Here is a 24,401-nt window from a genome sequence, read left to right on the forward strand (position 1 = left end):
CCAAATTTTACAAACAAAAAAGTAAAAAAATAAATAAAAAATAAATAAAATAAAAAAAAAACACAAAACAACATATTAGGCCCACCATGTGTAGAAATGTCTAAACTATTAAAAGGGTACTCCCCTGGATAACATTTTTTTTTTTTTTATCAACTGGTGCCAGAAAGTTATACAGATTTGTAAATGACTTCTATTAAAAAATCTTAATCCTTCCAGTACTTTTCAGCTGCTGTTATGATCCACAGGAAGTTCTTTTCTTTTTGAATTTATTTTCTGTCTGACCACAGTGCTCTCTGCTGACACCTCTGTCCATTTTAGTAACTGTCCACAGCAGGATAGGTTTTCTATGGGGATTTGATCCTACTCTGGACAGTTCCTAAAATGGACCGAAGTGTCAGCAGAGAGCACTGTGGTCAGACAGAAAAGAAATTCAAAAAGAAAAGAACTTCCTGTGGATCATAACAGCAGCTGAAAAGTACTGGAAGGATTAAGATTTTTTTAATAGAAGTAATATACAAATCTGTTTAACTGTTGGTTTAAATGAAAATGTTTTCCAGTGGAGTACCCCTTTAATTCCGGACAGTAAATGACTTAAACTTAAAAAAATTTCTGCGGTTGGTATTTTTTTAAGGGGTATTCTGACCATAGACATCTTATCCCCTATCCAAAGGTCCCCAGCGATCTCCGTGCAGCACCAGCATTCTATGCCAGCTGCAGCTTCAGTCTCGGAAACATAGAATGCGAGTGCTGCACAGAGATCGCAGGAGGGTCCCAGCGGGAGCCCCCCCCCCCCCCCACGATCAGACATCTTATCCCCTATCCTTCGGATAGCGGATGTCTATGGCAGGATGTCTATAGGGGATAAGATGTCTATGGCCGTAAAATGGTACCGATAAAAACTTTAAAAAAAAAATTAACTTCATACATCTCCATATAATTAACAATAAGAATAAGAAAGACTAGGGGTCAAAATAGGGCGATTTTAAACATATTTATTTTCTTTAATAAATGTGTACAGATGGGGATAATTTTTGTCATATTGACCCACAGAAGAAAGAAGTATGTAGTTTTATTGGAAAGTGCATTGTGTAAAAATAACAACCCCCCCCCCCCCTAAAAGTTGCAAAATTGCGGTTTTCTTTTCAAATTCGCATCATAAATAATTTATTTTTTTTGCCATATAATTTACGGTAAAATAAAAGGTGTCATTACAAAGTAGAAAACAGAAGAGTTATGGCTCTTAAAAGGCGAGGAGGAAAAAATAAAAACACAAAAATGAAAATTTCCTGTGTCCCCCCAAGGTCAAAATGGGCTGTGTCCCTTAAGAGGTTAAATTTTACCTCACAAATGTATTTTATTTTGCTTCGTAATACATTATATAGTCAAATAAAGGATACCAGTAAAAAATACAACTTGTTTCGAAAAAATTTTTTTCCTTAATACGTGGAAAAGTTAAAAACGTCACTGGTCTCATAAGGCTGCATTCACACCACGTTTTTGCAATACAGTTCCCGTATCAGGTTTTTGATGAAAAACTGATTCCTCAAAACCGGACTAAACTGTATCAAAACGTGTGTACAAATTTTAACCTGTATATATTTAAAAACTGTATACGGTTTAAAAAAATGATGTCAGGTTGCATCAGTTTTTTAGGAAAAAAACGTATACACTTTTAACTTTTCACTCCATTATGAATAAAGTTTCACTTGTTTGATTGAAATTCCAAGAAAAAAACTGTGCAAAGTCAAAAACTGTATGGTGCAAACCGGATGGAACCGTACGCACATAAAGTTCTGTACGGTTCCCATTGACTCCCATGTTAAAAAAAAAATACGTATACGGTTTAATACAGTTTTTCACCCTGACCAAAAAACGTGGTAAGCTACAGTTTTGGGTACGGGGAAAAAACTGACAAAACCATACAGGATGCAAAACGGACACAACCTGATGCATCTTTTGGCGTACGGTTTTCAATGGAGAGTCAATGCATACGGTTTTCAATACGGTTCCATACGGTTTGCACATTGAAAACTTATAAGGGAACTGTATTGCAAAAACGTGGCAATTGGAAGGAAAACGTGAGTGAAACATATTCACCTTTGTTTACCAACAAGATTTGTTCATTGCCACCTGCACCTTGCTGTCCATAAAGTTATTTGAATCAGGAAAAAAAAATGTATATTCTAAGGTCCGGATACCACGTGATTATGTAACGCACATAAACAGGGCGGGGCTCGTTTTTGACAGGCAGTCGTCCCGCCCACTCACCGCCCCACGTTACGTCCGTCTAGCCAATCAGCGCGCTGCTTCAGGGATTACGGCACATTGCATCAAACAAAACCCAGGCTGGCCAATGAGCGTGTTGCATTCGTGACGGACAGGCCTTCTGACCAATCAAACGCCAGGCAGGCTTACGGCCCTCGCCAATCAGGGGCTTGACCTCTCCCGGTAAGCTCCGCCTTGGCCCGGCTAGGGTTCCGGTCTCTCGGTTGCCATGGCGGCCGCTGCTGGCATTCCCGGTGCGGCCTATGAATGTAACATCTGCCTGGAGACGGCTCGGGAGCCGGTGGTCAGTGTATGCGGTCATCTGTACTGGTGAGTGTCAGGTGTCTGCTCGCGCTTTACGGTACTGTCGTTCTCCAGTGTCTACATGGGATAGTGAGGGGGGTCATTGTATGCATTATGGCCTTTGCATGGGATAGAACAATGTTTCTTTACGTCTGGCTGTGAAGTTGTTGCAAAACTACAACTCCCAGCATGCCCTGACAGCCTTCGGCTGTCAGGGCATGCTGGGAGTTGTAGTTTTGCAACTTCTGCACAGACACAGTTTGGGGTACACTGGAATAAAGAGTAAAAGTCACATTCTACCCCTCCCTTATGTTGGTATCGCCCAGGCCTCTGTATTACCATATACTGTCTCTAAGCCCCTCCTCCTGACCCCTCCATCTGCCATGATGATGCGTTTGACCTGATTAGCGACAGGTCATATTTTTCGTCTGTTGGCGGTGTTTTTGGGGCTCCTACTCAAGTACTTCCTGGTTGAGCGGTTGCTCTGGACTACAATTCCCAGAATGCATTTCTTTCTCTCAGCACTTCAATACAGTCATCCCTTACTCATCTCCCACTGCACTCCTGCCCAGAGCTGCTGCAGAACATCTTATTTTACAGCAGACTATCGCACAGTGTGGTTTTGACACCTGCTGTATGCGTTCCCTGTCTGCTCCTCTGCCTGCGGCATCGTTCAGGACGAGGCAACATGCAGTAACCACACCTCCATTCTACCTAAATGTCCCATAAAGTTGTATATGACAGGGAGATGGTGATGTAGACTGTAGGGTCTGGTCAGAGATGATGACATCACTCAGGGGGTGGGGCTAGAGCTCAGAGACAAGATCCAGCTAGTGCTGGGCGGTATGGCCTAAAATGAATATCAAGGTATTTTCTTTTTATTATCACAGTATTACCGCCTGTCCCCCGCCACCCCCCCCCCCACACCCCGCGAGCGGGGTCCCTGTGCCCACTAGCGGTGTCAAATGTGCCCCCCGCGAGCGCTACCATCACCGCTAGTGGGGTCCCTGTGCCCACTAACGGTGTCACAAGGATGCCGAGCGCTGCTCTGTTCCCCGTCCCTGTCAGCTGTCGGGAACAGGAACAGGAACGGGAACAGATTTAAAAGCCTCGCGCGCAGCTAACTTAGTACTGAGCATGCGCAGTACTACGCAAATAGCGTAGGGCTAACGCTATTTGCGTAGTGCTGCACCTGCGCAGTACTACGTTAGCTGCGCGTGAGGCTTTTAAATCTGTTCCCGTTCCTGTTCCCGACAGCTGACAGGGACGGGGAACAGAGCAGCGCTCGGCATCCTTGTGACACCGCTAGTGGGCACAGGGACCCCGCTAGCGGTGATGGTAGCGCTCGCGGGAGGCATTCTTGTGATACCGCTAGTGGGCACATGGCTCCCGGTAGCGGTGGGGATTGATCGTGCTCGCGGGGACACTGGCTGACAGGCGCAGCGGGGGGACACAGTAAATTGATTAGCTTCTGTGGCCCGATTCCGCTCTCGGAATCGGGCCAGAGAAGAACACCGGGACAAGTGAGGGCGCCGCGCTGGGCTCTATAATTAATCCGGAGGGTGGGGGAGGGGCCCGACCGGTATAGCGGTATGGGCAAAAATCCATACCGTGGGAGAAAAAAAAAACGGCATCCGGTTCATACCGGTATACAGCCCAGCACTAGATCCAGCTACACTTCCTAAGACAGCAGAGGATGATGTGTCGTCTAGGGGAGCAGCTGAGACAACACTTCACTGACAATGAGAGTACTACACAACTTCCTGTCAGGGGAGAAGGTGGAGCTGCTGAGACAACACCATACTGAAAATGAGAGGACTAAACAACTTTCTGTCAGGAGAAAGGGAGGAGACGGAGCTTCTGAAACAACACACCGACAATGAGAGGACTACACAACTTACTGTCAGTGGAGAGAGGGGAGCCAGGGAGCTGCTGAGACAACACCTCACTGACAATGGGAGGACTACACAACTTTGTGTCAGGAGATAGGGAGGGGACAGGGAGCTGCTGAGACAACACACTGACAATGAGAGGACTACACAACTTACTGTCAGGGGAGAGGGAGGAGCCATGAAGCTGCTGAGACAACACCCTACTGACAATGAGAGGGCTACATAACTTCACGTCCGGAGATAGGAAGGAGGGGGGAGCTGCAGAGACAACAACATTCTGACGAAAAGAGGACTACGCAACTTGCTTTCAGGTGAGAGGGAGGAGCCGGATCTATGTCTTCTCCCTCCCCTCTAAACACTGAGCCCTGTATGGTAATCTTGCAGGGAGGGATGGTGGAGGGAGGAAGTATAGATGCTGCAGCTCAGCACCTTTTTTATGAAACTTAAAGGGGTACTCCGGTGAAAAACATATATATATATATTTTTTAAATCAACTGATGCCAAAAAGTTAAACAGAAAGTTAAATAATTTCTTTTCTGTCTGACCACAGTGCTCTCTGCTGACACCTCTGTCCATGTCAGGAACAATTCCCCAAAGCAAACCTATGCTGCTCTGGACAGTTCCTGACATGGGCAGAGGTGGCAGCAGAGTGCACTGTGGTCAGACAGAAAAGAAATTCAAAAAGAAAATAACTTTCTCTGTATTATGTGTGATAGGCAGGGCGCTCGACACAGCCTCCGTGGCAATCCTATTTACACGCACATATAATTGAAGGACACTGAAACCCGTATATACTTCACCGGGGTGCTCAATCCAGAGGCTGAAAGAATGACGATGGCACTCACCGGGGATGAAGGAACGGTGACTCGCGAGCGTCCCTCATCCCTATACTTTAGTCTGCTGGTTGTCACCAATAAAGAGTCACCGTCCCTTCATCCCCGGTGAGTGCCTTCTTCTGTATTATACAGCAGCTGATAAGTACTGGAAGGATTAAGATTTTTTAATAGAAGTCATTTACAAATACTGGCACCAGTTGATTAAAAAAATAAATAAATAAATGTTTTCCACCGGAGTACCCCTTTAAGCTCTGAGCATGATCTACAGCTAACAGATTTCCTATCCAGATATTAAAGGGGCACTCTGGGGAACTGAACTGATCAGATACTAATCCCCTATCCACAGAATAGAGGATAAATGTCTGATCGCGGGGGGTCTGACCACTGTAGCACTGTTAAAGGGGTATTCCAGGGAAAAACTTTATTTATTTTTTTATCAACTGGCTCCAGAAAGTTAAACAGATTTGTAAATGACTTCTATTAAAAAATCTTGATCCTTCCAGTAATTATCAGATGCTGAAGTTGAGTTCTTTTCTGTCTGGCAACAGTGCTCTCTGCTGACATCTCTGTCTGTCTCGGGAACTGCACAGAGTAGAAGAGGGTTGCTATGGGGATTTGCTTCTACTCTGGACAGTTCCCAAGACACGTGTCATCTGAGAGCACTTGGACAGAAAAGAACAACTCAACTTCAGCAGCTCATAAGTACTGAAAGGATTAAGATTTTTTAATAGAAGTAATTTACAAATCTGTTTAAAGGAGTACTCCGGTGCACACTTTTTTCATGTTATCCCGTCCGGGCTGCAAAATAAAAGAAAACGCACTTTCTCTTACCTGCCAACGAGCCCCCGGAGCTCCGGTACAGGTGTTCGGTCCCCGGGCTGTATTCTTCTTACTTCCCTTAGCCCGGCACGTCACACGGAGCTTCAGCCTATCACCAGCAGAGGCGGGACATCACTGCGGCCGGTGATAGGCTGAAGCTCCGTGTGACGTGCCGGGCTAACAGGAAGTAAGAAGAATACAGCCCGGGGACCGAACACCTGTACCGGACTGTACCGGAGCTCCGGGGGCTCGTTGGCAGGTAAGATAAAGTGCGTTTTCTTTTATTTTGCAGCCCGGACGGGATAACATGAAAAAAGTGTGCGCCGGAGTACTCCTTTAACTTTCTGGAGCCAGTGGAGATATATATATTATGTTTTTTTTCCTGGATAACCCCTTTAAGCGGTCTGCTGCTCTCCATACAGTTGCAGATGTTATGTGAGTGCCCCCCATGGTGTGGTATGGCGGTATTATGGGTGGCGTTCCCATACAGGCCTGCACTGTCTTCTATGTTCATCCTGTTATAGATGTCACCGCCTTTACTCATCTTGTTTTCTTCCTCTCTTTCAGCTGGCCTTGTCTTCATCAGGTGAGTCTGCGTATTCCTGGTAAAGTCATACACTGTCTATATACATCACTGTGTATAAGAATTCCTCTCTTTATATGGCAGGAACGACGCTCAGTCATCACGTTTACCTTCATTAACCTCTTTATTGCAATTTAATCACTGGTTGTAGCCAGGAAACCATCAGCAAGCTGCGGCTGACCATTTATTATTATTATTATTATTATGTGCTTTTGTGTAATATTTTACTTGGCTATGATCAGTCTGGTTAAAGGGGTACTCCGGTGGAAAACTTTTTTTTTTTTTTTTTGAACTGGTGCCAGAAAGTTAAACAGATTTGTAAATTCGAGTAGAATACAGACATGGTCGCACATCTACAATCTTGTATAATGATCTAATTGCTTCTCAGCACAATATCAAAAACTAACAGGTTGTTATTATACAATTTTGATCAAAAAGTACAAGCCCACTCGCCACGTCAAGGCCACCTATTCAGAGTGGGTCCCTAACGTCCCTAGCATAAAATGGCGTAGCACCAGGCGGCGACCACCACCGCCGCGACACAGGTGCCCACGGGGGGGGGGGGGGGGGGGGAGCGACCCACTGGCAGAGCGGCCCCAATGCCACTCAAACCAGTCTATAGGCCGCACCCGCCCGCAGACACAGCGCCACGGCAGCAACAGACGCCGCCCCGCACCACACCAGTGTGAACAGGTGACTGAATAGGTGGCCTTGACGTGGCGAGTGGGCTTGTACTTTTTGATCAAAATGTATAACAACAACCTGTTAGTTTTTGATATTATGCTGAGAAGCAATTAGATCATTATACAAGATTGTAGATGTGCGCTATGTCTGTATTCTACTCGAATTCAGATTTGTAAATTACTTCTATTTAAAAATCTTAATCCTTCCAGTACTTATCAGCTTCTGTATGTTGCACAGGAAGTTCTTTCCTTTTTGAATTTCCTTTCTGTCTGACCACAGTGCTCTCTGCTGACACCTCTGTCCATTTTAGGAACTGTCCTGAGTAGGAGCAAATCCCCATAGCAAACCTCTCCTGCTCTGGACAGTTCCTAAAATGGACAGAGGTGTCAGCAGAGAGCACTGTGGTCAGACAGAAAAGGAAATTCAAAAAGGAAAGAACTTCCTGTGCAACATACAGAAGCTAAGTACTGGAAGGGTTAAGATTTTTAAATAGAAGTAATTTACAAATTTGTTTAACTTTCTGGCACCAGTTCATTTAAAAAATGTTGTGATTACCATAACACTGGGGCTAGCTTTTTGTGAACTGGTATTTCCTGTTTGAATTTTTCTTTTTTGACTACAAATCCCATAATTCCATTCTCTTCCCTCCCACCCATCAGCCACCCCACCAATTGAAACATAAATTAGCTGCATCCATTCAAAAGACCTGTGGTTTTCAATCAGGGTGCCTACAGCTGTTGCATTAGTTGCAGATTGATCTCTCTCCCACCAAGGGATCGCTCCACCCATTGGAGCAGACAGGATCCCTGTCATCAGCTGACTACTGAGTCAGGTCTCGGCCGCATTGCAACCTGGGAAAAATCTGAGACAACAGTCATTTTGTATGCTGTTAAAAATAAATATTGGGGTGAAAACCGTCACACACAGGTACAGACACTATATTATGAATATATATTATTAAGGGTGCGTTCACACGGCCGTCTTTCCCTGTTTCGTTCCGTTGTTGCTGCTTGTAAACAGATTACAAATGGTTATAAAATAATCCCATTGATGTTTGCACCCGTCTGCGCTTCGTTTTTTAATCCCATTGATGTTTGCACCCATCTGCGCTTCGTTTTTTTTTTTTTTTACGGGAAAAAAGACTTTGCATGCAGTGTTTTTTGTCCAGTCAAAAAAACTGAAGAAAAAAACAGATACAGTAAATTTAACATTGAAGTCTATGGAAAACAGATGAGCCTTTAATGTTATCCATTTGCATCCGTTTTTTGATCAGTTTTTACTTCTGAGCATGCTCAGAACAAAAAAAAAAAATTATTATTTTTTTGTTTAACTGAACAATAACGGATCCAAACGGATAACATCCGTCTGCATCCGTTGTTGTCCGTTTTTTTATTTTATTAATGTCCGTTTTTATTTTTGAAGGGAGAAGAACGGGACGGGTCTAGATGGCCGTGTGAACAAAGCCTAAGTCTGGGTTCACACCACGTTTTTGCAATACAGTTCCCGTATACATTTTCAATGTGAAAACCGTACGGAACCGTATTAAAAACCGTATGCATTGACTCTCCATTGAAAACCGTATATCAAACGATGCATCCGGTTGTGTCAGTTTTGCATCCTGTACAGTTTTTGTCAGTTTTTTTTTTTCCGTACCCAAATCCGCAGCCTACCACGGTTTTTGGTCCGGGTGAAAAACTGTATTGAACCGTATAAATTATTATTATTTTTTATTTTTTTTTAACATGGGAGTCAGTGGGAACCGTACAGACCTGTATGTGTGTACGGTTCCATCCGGTTTTCACCATACTTATTTTTTTTACTTTTTTCATTTTTTTTTTCCTTGGAATTTTAATCACACAAGTGAAACTTTATTCATAATGGAGTGAAAAAAATTAAAAACGTATACTTTTTTTTACTTAAAAAACTGATGCAACCGGACATCGTTTTTCAAACCGTATACGGATTAAAATTTGTACACACGTTTTGATACAGTTTAGTCCGGTTTTGAGGAATCTGTTTTTTATCAAAAACCTCATACGGGAACTGTATTGCAAAAACGTGGTGTGAACCAAGAGCCTAAAGCGTGACTGTCATTTGAAAATACTTTTTTGACCTGTTGTCCAGACAGACCGAAAGTTTACATCACATCGGGTCTCAGACCTGATCCTATCACCGCATAAGCTGCGTAAAATCTGCAGCAAAATGCGCACATGTGAATGTAGACTAAAGCAGTGTTTTCCAACCAGGGTGGCTCCAGCTGTTGCAAAACTACAACTCCCGGCATGCCCGGACAGCCGCTGGCTGTCCGGGCATGCTGGGAGTTGTAGTTTTGCAACAGCTGGTGGCACCCTGGTTGGGAAACAATGCCCAAAAGTGTGAATACATTGGTTTTGCTGTAATGTGCTTGGCTTACACCACTGCCCCACCACGTCTTGTTTTCATCTGGGGGCAATGATGCACATGACATTGCCGCTGTGGTCACATGACGCTATCTCTCTGGTCACATGTCCATGGAGAAATCGTCAGTACTGTCGGACCTGCTGCAAGGATTTTTGCCACACGAAGTAACAGCTAATTTTGACGCCCCTTGACCTCACCCATTGGTTCCTCCCCGTTGGCACCCGGCAGTTTGTGAGCTGGCAGTGCGCATCTCCAAGAGGTGGGTGCCGAATGCAAGATTGCGGGGGTCACCAGCAGCGGGACCCTCGCGGTCAGACATCTTATCCCTTATCCTTTGGATAGGGGGTAAGATGTCTTAGGGCCGGAGTACCCCTTTAACACTTAATAATATTCTTGCTCTTCTTTCTCCGGAGCTGCTGTGTAACAGAATATTATGCAACCTACTAGCGCGGTAACATTTCACCATCCTCCTCATGATGTCACCTTCTGCCATTAGTCATCGGCCTCCACTGTTATTAAAGAGACACAAAGCCTTCTACATGTATGACGTTAGGGTGTTCTCCATATCACGTGATCCTGAAAGCTGGTGCCGGTGACCTATAAGGGGATATGATGTGGAGACGTTGGGTCATACACTGAACTGGGTCTGGTTACTGGGAATACATTATTATAATAGAAATATGAAGAGAGATCAGTGGCTTTATATCGCAGCACATCTGGTCCTGGGCTTCAGGAATACCAGCTGTTGCAAAACTACAACTCCCAGCATGCCCAGACACTGGTTGGGAAACACTGCCATATATACTATCTAGACAGAAGTCTTCTTCCTCAGCCTCTTATTTGTTGAAGGGGTTTCATTTAGTATCCAGCCCTGATCAATGCAGTCACATCCTGAAATGTCTTCCCTCCTGGATCTTCCCCCAAAATTGCAGAGACTAAACCTCATCCAGCATTAACATCAGCACCAAACCTTTACCCGCGGGAAGCTTCATGGCTGAGCAGCTACATGCCAGCCTTATATCACATGCACAATGCAAAGTGCCAGCTGATGGGGTGTAAAGCCTCAGATGGAGGGGTCTACAGTGTCAGGTGGAGGGGTGTAAAGCCTCAGATGGAGGGGTCTACAGTGTCAGGTGGAGGGGTGTAAAGCCTCAGATGGAGGGGTCTACAGTGTCAGGTGGAGGGGTGTAAAGCCTCAGATGGAGGGGTGTACAACTTCAGCCAGAGGGGTGTAAAGGGTCGGATGGAGGGGTGTAAAGGGTCGGATGGAGGGGTGTAAAGGGTCGGATGGGGGGGTGTGTAAAGGGTCGGATGGGGTGTGTGTAAAGTGTTGAATGTTGGGGTGTAATGGGGGTGTAAAGCGTTGGATGGAAGGGTGTAAAGCGTTGGATTTAAAGAGTGTAAAGCGTCGGATGGAGGGGTGTAAAGGGTCGGATTGGGGGGTGTAAAGGGTCGGATTGGGGGGTGTAAAGGGTCGGATTGGGGGGGGTAAAGGGTCGGTTTGGGGGTGTAAAGTGTTGAATGTTGGGGTGTAATGGGGGTGTAAAGCATGGGATGGAGGGGTGTAAAGCGTGGGATGGAGGGGTGTAAAGCCTGAATGGTTGATGTATGCCAGGAGAAAGTTCCCTGACTGCATTGTGCCGGCTGTAAGGTTTGATGGCGGGGGGATAATGCTATGAGTTTGTTCCTCTGGGGTCGGTCTGGGCCCATTAGTTCCAGTAAAGGTAAATCCTAATACTTCGGCATTATGAAATTGTGGACAATTGTCTCTTCCAAACTTGTGAGAACAGTTTGGATTTGTCTCTTTCCTGTTCCCCCCCCCCCCCCAATGACTACGACCCCCAGTGCACAGCCAGGTCCATATTACTTATTGTCGTTGCCTTTATGTTGGTGCGCTGCTGTGCTTGTTACTATTATGTCCATCCTCTTTGTTCCTTTCAGTGGTTCGAGACCCGGCCGGAGCGTCAGGAGTGTCCTGTGTGTAAGGCGTCCGTCAGCCGAGAGAATGTCATCCCAATATATGGCCGAGGGGACAGTAACCCGCAGGACCCCAGGTAAGATGGGTCCGAGCTCTCGCTCCCTATGACTCTGTACAGTATCACATTATACATCTACAAGAAAAACTTTATCGCACAATGTTGTCCAGATTTTGCCGTTTCCCGATCATGTACGCAGCTCTGGAAATAGGAAGCCGTTTACTGCTGTCAGACATGTGACCTTACCATGTGACATGTCATGTCAGCTCCCATAGACTGGCATTAAGGGGGTGTGGCTGTGATGTCACAAGAGGCGTGGCCGACCCCCGTAGCGCAAAAACAGCATTAGAAATATTTACTTCCAAATGCTGGCCAGTGGAGTACCCCTTTAAAGTCTATGAAAAGCAGTTTTTATTTAAAGGGGTACTCCGGCCCCAAGACATCTTATCCCCTATCCAAAGGATAGGGGATAAGATGTCTGATCGCGGGGGTCCCGCCACTGGGGACCGCCACAATTTTGCATGCAGCACCCACCTGTAAGTACTGCCGGAAGCGCCGGAGGCTCTCAGTCTTATGCCTCCCGCCCACGGGGACGGAGTATCGTGACGTCATGACTCTGCCCCTGTGTGACTTCATGCCACGCCCCCTCAATGCAAGTCTATGGGAGGGGGCGTGACATAGACTTGGATTGAGGGGGACCCCCGCGATCAGACATCTTATCCCCTATTCTTTGGATAGGGGATAAGATGTCTTGGGGCCGGAGTACCCCTTTAAATGTTTGCTTTGTGTTTAACCCCTTAAGGACCGGGGGTTTTTCCATTTTTGCATTTTCGTTTTTTGCTCCTTGCCTTTAAAAAATCATAACTCTTTAAATTTTGCACCTAAAAATCCATATAATGGCTTATTTTTTGCGCCACCAATTCTACTTTGTAATGACGTCAGTCATTTTACCCAAAAACCTACGGTGAAACGGAAAAAAAAATCATTGTGCGACAAAATTGAAAAAAAAAACGCAGTTTTGTAACTTTTGGGGGCTTCCGTTTCTACGTAGTAAATTTTTCAGTAAAAATTACACCTTCTCTTTATTCTGTAGGTCCATATGATTAAAATGGTCCCCTACTTATATAGGTTTGATTTTGTTGGACTTCTGGAAAAAATCATAACTACATGCACGAAAATTTATACGTTTAAAATTGTCATCTTCTGACCCCTATAACTTTTTAATTTTTCCGTGTATGGGGCGGTATGAGCGCTCATTTTTTGCGCCGTGATCTGAAGTTTTTAACGGTACCATTTTTGCATTGATAGGACTTATTGATCGCTTTTTATTCATTTTTAAATGATATAAAAAGTGACCAAAAATGCACAAATTTGGACTTTGGAATTTTTTTGCGCGTACGCCATTGACCGAGCGGTTTAATTAATGATATATTTTTATAATTCGGACATTTCCGCACGCGATGATACCATATATGTTTATTTTTATTTTTATTTACACTGTTTTTTTTTTTATGGGAAAAGGGGGGTGATTCAAACTTTTAATAGGGGAGGAGTTAAATGATATTCATTCACTTTTTTTTTTCACTTTTTTTTTTTGCAGTGTTATAGGTCCCATAGGGACCTATAACACTGCATACACTGATCATTGTTATCCCATAGGGACCTATAACACTGCACACACTGATCTCTTATACTGATCATTGTTATCCCATAGGGACCTATAACACTGCACACACTGATCTCTCCCATAGGGACCTATAACACTGCACACACTGATCTCTCCCATAGGGACCTATAACACTGCACACACTGATCATTGTTATTCCATAGGGACCTATAACACTGCACACACTGATCTTTGTCATTGATCACTGGTTTCTCATAGGAAACCAGTGATCGACGAATCTGCCGCATGATGGATCTCAGGCACTGAGCAGTCATTCGGCGATCGGACAGCGAGGAGGCAGGTAGGGGCCCTCCCGCTGTCCTGTCAGCTGTTCGGGATGCTGCTATTTCGCCGGGGCTATCCCGAACAGCCAACTGAGTTAACCGGCAGCTTTTACTTTCGCTTTTAGCCGCGCTATTAGCTGCGGGTCCCGGCTTCACTATGACGCCAGGCCCGCCGTGATATGATGCGGGGTTACCGCGTTATAACACAGGAGCAGGACCAAGGATGTACCGGTACGTCCTTGGTCCTTAAGGGGTTAATGGTGTAAAAACATTTTTCATAGGTCTTTATTAACCCCCTCAAGGACAGAGGAAGTTTTCATTTCTGCACTTTAGTTTTTTCCTCCTCGCCTTCTAATAGCCATAACACTTTAAATCTTCCCCCCACAGATTTATATGAGGGCTTGTTTTTGTTTTTTTGCACCACAATTTGTACTTTATAATGACCTCACAAAATCCACGGTGAAACCATGTTTGCCATAGCACAGCACTGATAAGTGTTATTGGCGCTTCATTAGTACAGGCTGCCTGCACTTTTGGAACGGGTAAGTGACCTCCGTCTGTCCCCTTCAGCTTATCGGGACCCCGCTATTTCATCGCGGCAATCCTGTTCAGCTCCCTGAGCTGACTGGCATAAATTTTTTTTGTAATTTTTTTTTTTTTATACAGCATTTATACGGTGCAATCAAATATGATTGTGTCATCTAAAGGGTTAATGCGCAACATCGGCCCGATCGGCAGTGTCCGTCATTAGACGTCGGTCCTGGCTGCTGATATTGCGGGAGCGGACACAGGATGTACATTTAGAGGTTAAAAAAATCTGCTTGTGCATCCTCTACAATAGTGGTCGCCAACCTGCGGACCTCCGGATGTTGCAAAACTACAACTCCTAGCATGCCCGGACAGCCGTTGGCTGTCCGGGCATGCTGGGAGTTGTAGTTTTGCAACATCTGGAGGTCCGCAGGTTGGAGACTACTGCTCTACAATGTGCTGTGTAGGTTCTATTTTCTCGGTATACTTGTACACAGCCTATATCAGTGGTCTCCAAACTGTAGACCTCCAGCTGTTGCAAACCTACAACTCCCCGCATGCCCGGACAGCCATCGGCTGCTGGGACTTGTAGTTTTGCAACATCTGGAGGTGCAAAGTTTGGAGACCTCTGGCCTATATGACTCTCTCCAGTAGTTACCCTCCCCTCTCAATATAGCCTTTCCTCTTTGGTCCTTTCCCCACTGTCTACTACCTGAGCTGATCTATAACCTCCGCCGCTGTTATTTATAAAGGCGGGTTATCGGGAACCACACGATTAATCAGGCCCTTTAAAGGGGTTCTCCCTTGTTTATACTGTTTTTTGTTATTATGTTTGTGTGTTATGTGTGTATAAGTATGTGTTTTTTTTATGTGTGTTGTGATTATGTATATATGTATTTTCTTACCTTTTGTGAAGATCCGGAAGCTGGCCCCTTTTTCTTCCAGTGGCTTGCAGTGCACCTCGGCCTCCGCCATGTTGTGTTCGGTAAGTGGGATGTCGGGAGGGGGGGTTCTTGCTTCTGTCCTTCCTATCTTCTGACGTCCGAGGCGACTCTTTTCTTCCGTGGCTCAGCGACGAATCTGCGACCTCTTCCGGCGTATGCGCAGGTAGTTTGTTTGTTTGTTTGTTTGTTTGTTTTACCAATAAAGTTTATTTTTTTGTCTAATTGACAAACTGTCTGCGCTTGCGCGAAGCTACGCTATTAGCGTAGATCTAACGTACGCTACGCTGTTAGCGTAGCACTTGCGTACTCGCGCATGCGCAGACAGTTTGTCAATGAGACCAAAAAAACTTTATTGGTAAAAAAAAATAAAAATAACTGGGCATGCGCCGGAAGAGGTCGCAGATTCGTCGCTGAGCCACGGAAGAAACAGGAAGAAAAGATTTGCCTCGGACGTCAGAAGATAGGAAGGACAGAAGCAAGAACACACTCCCCGACATCCCACTTACCGAACACAACATGGCGGAGGCCGAGGTTACACAGCAAGCCACTGGAAGAAAAAGGGGCCAACTTCCGGATCTTCACAAAAGGTAAGAAAATACATATATACATAATCATAACACACATAAAAAAAACACATACCTATACACACATAACACACAAACATAATAACATAAAACAGTATAAACAAGGGAGAACCCCTTTAAAGGGGTAATTCAGGAAAACCAAGATAATTTCTTTCAAAAACCGCCCCCGGTCTGTCCCCAGGTTGTGTGTGGTATTACAACTTGGCTCCATTCACTTCAATGGAATCGAGCTGCAGAACCACACCCAACCTGGTGACAGACAGGGAGCTGTTTTTGAAAGAAACTCTCAGTTTTTTTGATTCCTGGATATCCCCTTTAGGGTATGTTCACACTGATTAATATGTGCGAGGAATCTCGCTGAAAAAATCCGCTCAGAAATTACCTTTTTTTTTTCCACACGGAATTCCGCGCTGCATTCTGCACAGTAATCAGTGCGGAATTCAGCGCGGCGTAGGAGACATTATTAAATTTTTTATATATTTTTTTTTTGCAGGAATTCCGCGCAGAAGTGTGGCGGACTGAAAATTTTTTTTTTTTACATTGAGTTCTATGGGGTTAGGACGCGAATTCCGCATGAAGGAAGAACATGTTCATTCTTCATGCGGAAAGGAATTCAGTGACAGAATTCCGCTAGAGGAAATTCCTCAGTGTGAACTTTAAAGGGGTACTCCGCCCCTATACATCTTATCCCCTATCCAAAGGATAGGGGATAAGATGTCAGATCGCAGGGGTCCCGCTGCTGGGGACCCCGGGGATCGCTGCTGCAGCACTGCGCTATCATTACTGCGCAGAGCGAGATCGCTCTGCACGTAATGCCGGGCAATACAGGGGCCGGAGCATCGTTACGTCACGGCTCCGCCCCTCGTGACGTCACGGCCCGCCCCGTCAATACAAGTCTATGGGAGGGGGCGTGGCTGTCGTCACGCCCCCTGCCATAGACTTGCATTAAGGGGACGGGCCGTGATGTCATGAGGGGCGGAGCCATGACTTCACGCTGCTGCGGCCCCTGTATCGCCCGTCATTACGCACAGAGTGAACTCGCTCTGCGCAGTAATGATAGCGGGGTGCCGCAGCAGCGATCCCGGGGTCCCCAGCAGCGGGACCGCGGCGATCTGACATCTTATCCCCTATCCCCTGAAAAACCCTGAGTCCTTAAGGGGTTAAGAAATTTAGAAATTTAATTACATACAGTTTTCACTGCTGAATGCTGAACTGGAGAGGAATAAGTGAGCAGAATTACTTGCGGAAATTCCTCTCCAAACCTTCAGTGTGAACATACCCTTAAAAGCTCCGCATACGAGTGCGATGAATGAGATCAAAGCTCATTATCTGCAGCCTGTCGGCCCATGTAAAAGCAGAAACTCAACTGGTGCCAGAAAGTTAAACAGATTTGTAAATTACTTCTATTAAAAAAAATCTTAATCCTTCCAGTACTTTTTAGGGGCTGTCTACTACAGAGGAAAATCTTTTCTTTTTGGATTTCTCTTCTGTCACGGCCACAGTGCTCTCTGCTGACCTCTGCTGTCCATTTTAGGAACTGTCCAGAGCGGCATATGTTTGCTATGGCGATTTTCTCCTGCTCTGGACAGTTCCTTAAATGGACAGCAGAGGTCAGCAGAGAGGACTGTGGCCGTGACAGAAGAGAAATCCAAAAAGAAAAGCATTTCCTCTGTAGTATACAGCAGCTAATAAGTACTGGAAGGATTAATATTTTTTTTTTAATAGAAGTAATTTACAAATCTGTTCAACTTTCTGGCACCAGTTTTGTTTAAAAAAAAATAATTATTATTTCCACTGGAGTGCCCCTTTTAACTAATAAGCAGCTCAATGGTAGGAAATTAACAATAAAGACTATTTAGAAAGTTGCTTAATTTTGCATTTAGAAAAAAAAAAAAATACAATTGCTTTATATTCGGGGAAAACCCCTTAGGACCTAAATGTACATCCCAGTGTGTACCAAGACAGCAGGGCGTACATTTTTGTCCGATGTCAAGGCAGTGTTTCCCAACCAGTGTGCCTCCAGCTGTTGCAAAACTACAACTCCCAGCATGCCTGGACAGCCGTTGGCTGTCCAGGCATGCTGGGAGTTGTAGTTTTGCAACAGCTGGAGGCACACTGGTTGGGAAACACTGGGTTAAGGAGACTGGATAATACAGCTGACTTCCCAGCATCCTCATTCCATTGTATTGTACAGCGTCTTATTTCTTTTCAGGTTGAAGACTCCTCCAAGACCTCAGGGACAGAGGCCAGAACCAGAGACCAGAGCAGGAGGGGTGAGTCCTAACATGGTCTGGGAATACTGATTGTTGTATCTTCTATTGGATTCTGTGGGGTATTGGCATTGGGGACATTTATTAAAGGGGTATTCCATGAAAAAAAAAAAAACATTTTTTATTTTTTTTTCATATCAACTGGCTCTAGAAAATTAAACAGACTTGTAAATTTCTTCTACTTAAAAAATTTTAAAGGGGTATTCCAGGCAAAAACTTTTTTTTTTATAATGATACAGGTGAAGAAAAAAGCGTAGTGGCACTCACCAATTTGGTTATTCCATAGATAGCTTTATTCCATTAGAAGGTGCATTCACAAGGGCGGCGACAGATCCAGCCGGACCGGGACGCCAGTGCGTTCGCTTGCTGGGTTACAATTGTTTCACGCTTGCGCGCTTCAACGGAGGGTCCGTTGAAGCGCGCAAGCGTGAAACAATTGTAACCCAGCAAGCGAACGCACTGGCGTCCCGGTCCGGCTGGATCTGTCGCCGCCCTTGTGAATGCACCTTCTAATGGAATAAAGCTATCTATGGAATAACCAAATTGGTGAGTGCCACTACGCTTTTTTCTTCACCTGTATCATTGTGGACAGTCTGTATCTCTAAGTAGTTGAGCACCTCCATACGCAGTCCCCCCTGCGAACCACTTCCGACTCGTACAGAGAGAGATAGAGCAGTGCCGGTCAGCTGCTTCTAATCACCAGGACTTTTTTTTTTATATATATCAACTGGCTCCGGAAAGTTAAACAGATTTGTTAATTACTTCTATTAAAAAATCTTAATCCTTCCAATAGTTATTAGCTTCTGAAGTTGAGTTGCTGTTTTCTGTCTAACTGCTCTCTGATGACTCACATCCCGGGAGCTGTGCAGTTCCTATGGGGATACTCTTCCATCATGCACAGCTCCCGGGACGTGACATCATCATTGAGCAGTTAGACAGAAAACTTCAGAAGCTAATAACTATTGGAAGGATTAAGATTTTTTAATAGAAGTAATTTACAAATCTGTTTAACTTTCCGGAGCCAGTTGATATATAAAAAAAAGTTTTTGCCTGGAATACCCCTTTAATCCTACCAGTAATTATCAGCTATTGAAGTTGAGTTGTTCTTTTTTCGGTCTGACCACAGTACTCTCTGCTGACACCTCTGTCTGTCTCAGGAACTGTCCAGAGCAGGAGAGGTTTGCTATGGGGATTTGCTGCTACTCTGAACAGTTTTTGAGACAGACAGGGGTGTCAGCAGAGAGCACTGTTGTCAGACAGAAAAGAGCAACTCAACTTCAGCAGCTGATAAGTACTGGTAGGATTAAAGGGGTATTCCAGGAAAAATCTTTTTTTTTTAATATATATCAACTGGCTCCAGAAAGTTAAACAGATTTGTAAATTACTTCTATTAAAAAATCTTAATCCTTTCAGTACTTATGAGCTTCTGAAGTTAAGGTTGTTATTTTCTGTCTAAGTAATCTCTGCTGACATCTCTGCTTGTCTCGGGAAACGCCCAGTTTAGAAGAGGTTTGCTATGGGGATTCGCTTCTAAACTGGGCGTTTCCCGAGACACGTGTCATCAGAGAGCACTTAGACAGAAAAGAACAACCTTAGCTTCAGAAGCTCATAAGTACTGAAAGGATTAAGATTTTTTTAATAGAAGTAAATTACAAAACGGTTTTACTTTCTGGAGCAAGTTGATGTTTAAAGGGGTACTCCACTGGAAACCTTTTTATTTTTTTAACTGGTGCCAGAAAATGTAACCTATTTGTAAATTACTTCTATTAAAAAACCTTTATCCTTCTAGTACTTATCAGCTGCTGTATGCTCCACAGGAAGTTCTTTTCTGTTTGAATTTCCTTTCTGTCTGACCACAGTGCTCTCTGCTGACACCTCTGTCTATTTTAGGAACTGTCCAGAATAGGAGCAAATCCCCATAGCAAATCTCTCCTGCAGAGAGCACTGTGGTCAGATAGAAAGGAAGTCCAAAAAAGAAAATAACTTCCTGTGGAGCAAATAGCAGCTAATAAGTACTGGAAGGATTAAAGGAGTATTCCAGGCAAAAACTTTTTTATATATATCAACTGGCTCCGGAAAGTTAAACAAATTTGTAAATTACTTCTATTAAAAAATCTTAATCCTTCCAATAGTTATTAGCTTCTGAAGTTTTCTGTCTAACTGCTCAATGATGATGTCACGTCCCAGGAGCTGTGCATGATGGGAGAATATCCCCATAGAAACTGCACAGTTCCTGGGACGTGAGTCATCAGAGAGTGGTTAGATAGAAAACAACAACTCAACTTCAGAAGCTAATAACTATTGGAAGGATTAAGATTTTTTAATAGAAGTAATTTACAAATAAGTTTAACTTTCCGGAGCCAGTTGATATATAAAAAAAAAAAAGTTTTTGCCTGGATAACCCCTTTAAGATTTTTTAATAGAAGTAATTTACAAATATATGTTTAATTTTCTGGCACCGATTGATTTAAAAAAAAAAAAATCTCTTTTCCAGTGGAGTACCCCTTTAATGTGTTATGCAGTAATGTGTACGTGCACCAAATTTAGTATGTGGCTGCACGGCATGTGATTAACATGGTGCTCGTACATGCACGTGTGTATTCAGTATCTAGTTTGCAGGTCCCTACATTGTCCCTGTCATGCAGTGTATCATTGTGATCCAATGGTTGGGTCAGGTTTATACCTTGGTGGGGTCGCGGCTCAGCTGGGTCACTAAACCCTGTCTCAGAGTGTGAGGGCTTAAAGGGGTATTCCAGGAAAAAACAGTTTTTTTTATATATCAACTGGTTCCAGAAAGTTAAACAGATTTGTAAATTACTTCTATTAAAAAATCTTAATCCTTTCAGTACTTATGAGCTTCTGAAGTTTAGGTTGTTCTTTTCTGTCTAAGTAATCTCGGATGACACCTGTCTCAGGAAACGCCCAGTTTAGAAGAGGTTTGCTATGGGAATTTGCTTCTAAACTGGGCGGTTTCCGAGACACGTGTCATCAGAGAGCATTTGGACAGAAAAGAACAACCTTAACTTCAGAAGCTCATAAGTACTGAAAGGATTAAGATTTTTTAATAGAAGTAATTTACAAATCTGTTTAACTTTCTGGAACCAGTATATATATATATATAGTTTTTTCCTGGATAATCCCTTTAATTTTATTTTCCCGAACAGGGATGAGTCTGGCTCTAGCATCTGCATTTTAGTAAATCTGCACATTCTTCTGTTTTAGGGAAGCAGCCTCTCCGTGCAGCAGGTAGGGGGCAGTGTTGTACAGCACAGGCTTTTTCTTTAGATTGCCTTGTAACTTTTATGACATTGCAGGTTGCATTCTGCTCAGTGTTCCTAGGGGGCAGCACTGCGGGATATATAATTAGAATACTTATTTATTAAGTTTAAGCTGGTAGGTAACTGATATTTATACATCTAATCTCACCAGGGCATCATGTTCTTATACTGGTGTGACGGAGATTAGAAGTAGTCCTTAGCCCTAGGGCATGTCTAAGGGTGTATTCAGTATGAAGCTTCATCTCCTAATGCAAAGTGCAGTGTTTCCCAACCAGGGTGCCTCCAGCTGTTACTAAACTACAACTCCCAGCATGCACGAAAAAACACTAGCAAATTTGCGAAGTTATTCTGCCACCAAATTCATTCAAAGTGAATTAGAAAAATTACTATTGTGCACAGGACTGCACTGTAATCATTTTATTTTTATAAAAGTGAAGAGAGCATTGGAGGTACACGTGTTGCAAAACTACCACTCCCAGCATGCCGGACAGCCGAAAGCTGTCCGGCATGCTGGGGGTGGTAGTTTTGCAACAACGAAAGGCACCCTGGGTGGAAAAAATGCTATTCTGCCACAAAGTTTACTGTTTTGCGCAGGGCTGCACTATAATCATTTAAAAAAATGTATAAATAAAAGTAAAGAGAGTATTGAAGGTACACCTGTTGCAAAACTACAACTCCCAGCATGCCTGGACAATGGAAGGCACCAGTTGTGGAGGCACCCTGGGTGGGAACGTCGGCAAATTCCCCAAAGTTATTTTGGTACCAAATTCAAAATCAAAGTCATTTAGAAAAATAATTATTGTGCATAGGGCTGCACTATAATCATTTTTTATAGAAGTGAAGAGCACATTGGAGGTACACTTTAATGACGTTGGACTTGACACAGATTTCATTGCCTCATTTTATTACTGTCTCTTCTCTCCATTTTGCAGGGGATCCCGGGATTCACGGACACCGGCTTCCACATGTCTTTCGGCATCGGTGCTTTCCCTTTCGGCTTTTTTACTACAGTCTTTAACACTAATGATTTCCAGTCCGCACCTCGTGCAGGTAAATTTCCTTCGACCTCGCTTATCGGGGCAGAATAGTTACCCACTGTGGGGTATTACTAACTGCCCCAAGGTCTCATCTACATACCTATTGCCTCCCTGCAGTCGTATTGATGCATAGACCTCAGCCCCATCATAGCGTCATCAAGGTCATGAGACACACTCTTTACCTGTGCTATGTGACCAGCTGGTGGCGCTGTTGGGATTAAACATTTAATTTATAGGACGATTTTCAGATTTTGTTTAAGTTCTTTTTGCCTATATAGCACTAACCTATGCCACAGTGCTGTATATCAGTTTTTTATTTGTATATTTATCCCTGCGCTGATCTTTATGAAATGGGCGTCCATATCACAGACATTCATGACATATCTACAATATCTGATAGATGCCAGTCTTGCCTCTGGGATCCAGCCCTATCTCAACAGGGCCACCCGGACCCTGTCCAGCCTGGTTGAGTTTCGCTGCTATGAAAACAGTTGAGCAAGCAGTTTCCTTAAAGGGGTGCTTCGGGGAAGTTAAGAAAAATAAAAATGCCCCAAAGCCTCCACAATACCTGTTCTGTGTCCCCTGTAGTTATCCATGTGATTTTGCTAGCTCCTGTGGCCCCTGTTGTCTCCTAAATATTCTTTTTCCTTGCTTGCAGCCCAGACTATAACTCCCAGAAGTCAGTGCGGCTCTGTGTAATGGCTGCCAGCCAATTGCTCTTACTATCTGTGTGCATGCTGTGTTGTTGTAAACACAGTTAAGCAGTACACACTGTACAGGTCTTTTCTTTAAAACTCTCCTTCCCCCCCCAGCAATAAATCATGCTATTCTCTGAATAGCAGCAGTCAGTGATAAGATCTACAGCAGGTAAATAGCAGTGTTATGTGCTGAGGAGACGCTGGGCTTCTCTGCCGGCAAGATTCTCACACGGGGGGAGGGGAGGCTGTGAAGCCAGACAACACAGAAATCATGTGGTGTTTGTCTTCTAGGAGGGTGGGGGCTAGTCTCAGTGAGGGCTTTGCACAAAGGGTGGATCTGAAAATGACATCTTTTTCTTACTCCCTGCATGTCAGTGACAGCTGAAGGAGGAAGACTGCTCTGTATAGCTAATGAATGATATTTAAACAAACAAGTAGGTTGGTGAGAGGAAAATAATGGGCTATGGGTTTAGTTCCCCGGAGTACCCCTTTAATGAAGCCCTCCAGGGTCCACCCCCCCCCCCCCCCCCCATATCTTTGGGATCAGGATATATGGTACTTATACACCTCTTCTCCAGCTTTATCTGTATACTGCTGCTATCTACATGGGATTAAGATATATAGTTATACACCTTCCCTCCAGCTCTATTTGTATACTGAAAAGTAGAACAATGTCCAGCACAAAGCACGATGCAAGAAGAAATTTATTGTAGATACACACAGCAAACAGCAACACGGATCATAGAGTAGAGTGACGCGTTTCAGCAACCTTAGTCGCCTTAGTCATGGTATGACTAAGGCGACTAAGGTTGCTGAAACGCGTCACTCTACTCTATGATCCGTGTTGCTGTTTGCTGTGTGTATCTACAATAAATTTCTTCTTGCATCGTGCTTTGTGCTGGACATTGTTCTACTTTTCAATTGTTCGTCCTCGTGGTGTCCGCACGAGTCCGTGCACTGAGGCGGCGGTGGAGAGCTGGACGATCTTTCTATTCCTATTTGTATACTGCCGCTGCTATAGCTATGGGATCAGGATATATAGCAGTTATACACCTTCCCTCCATCTCTATCTGTATACTGCTGCTATCTGTATGGGATCAGGATATATATCAGAGTTCTACACCTTTCCTCCAGCTCTATCTATATACTGCTGCTATCTCTATTGGATGAGAATATATAGTAGTTGTACACCTCCCCTCCATCTCTCTGTATACTGCTGCTTTCTCTATTGGATCAGGACATATATAGTAGTTATTCACCTCCTCTCTAGCTCTCTGTATACTGCTGCTTTCTCTATTGGGTCAGGACATAAATATTAGTTATACACCTCTTTTATTTTACTGCAATTATGCAA

The 24,401-nt window shown here is 44.1% G+C and overlaps 1 protein-coding gene across 2 annotated transcripts in view; it reads left to right on the forward strand.

Moving 5' to 3' along the window:
• Positions 1-2,397: 2,397 nt before the first annotated feature.
• The window catches only part of RNF5 (ring finger protein 5), a 23,976-nt gene continuing 1,972 nt past the window's right edge, over positions 2,398-24,401 (forward strand). For both annotated transcript variants that reach the window (XR_008847856.1, XM_056539848.1), the window contains exons 1-5: positions 2,398-2,595; positions 6,683-6,701; positions 11,724-11,836; positions 17,977-18,037; positions 22,245-22,362. Coding sequence is in view for 1 of the 2 variants with exons in the window: in XM_056539848.1 (XP_056395823.1) it covers positions 2,495-2,595; positions 6,683-6,701; positions 11,724-11,836; positions 17,977-18,037; positions 22,245-22,362 (412 nt within the window). In the remaining variant the exon portion in view is untranslated. The remainder of the gene's footprint in view (positions 2,596-6,682; positions 6,702-11,723; positions 11,837-17,976; positions 18,038-22,244; positions 22,363-24,401) is intronic.

Source organism: Hyla sarda, chromosome 9 (assembly GCF_029499605.1).
Source record: "Hyla sarda isolate aHylSar1 chromosome 9, aHylSar1.hap1, whole genome shotgun sequence".
NCBI lineage: Eukaryota > Metazoa > Chordata > Amphibia > Anura > Hylidae > Hyla > Hyla sarda.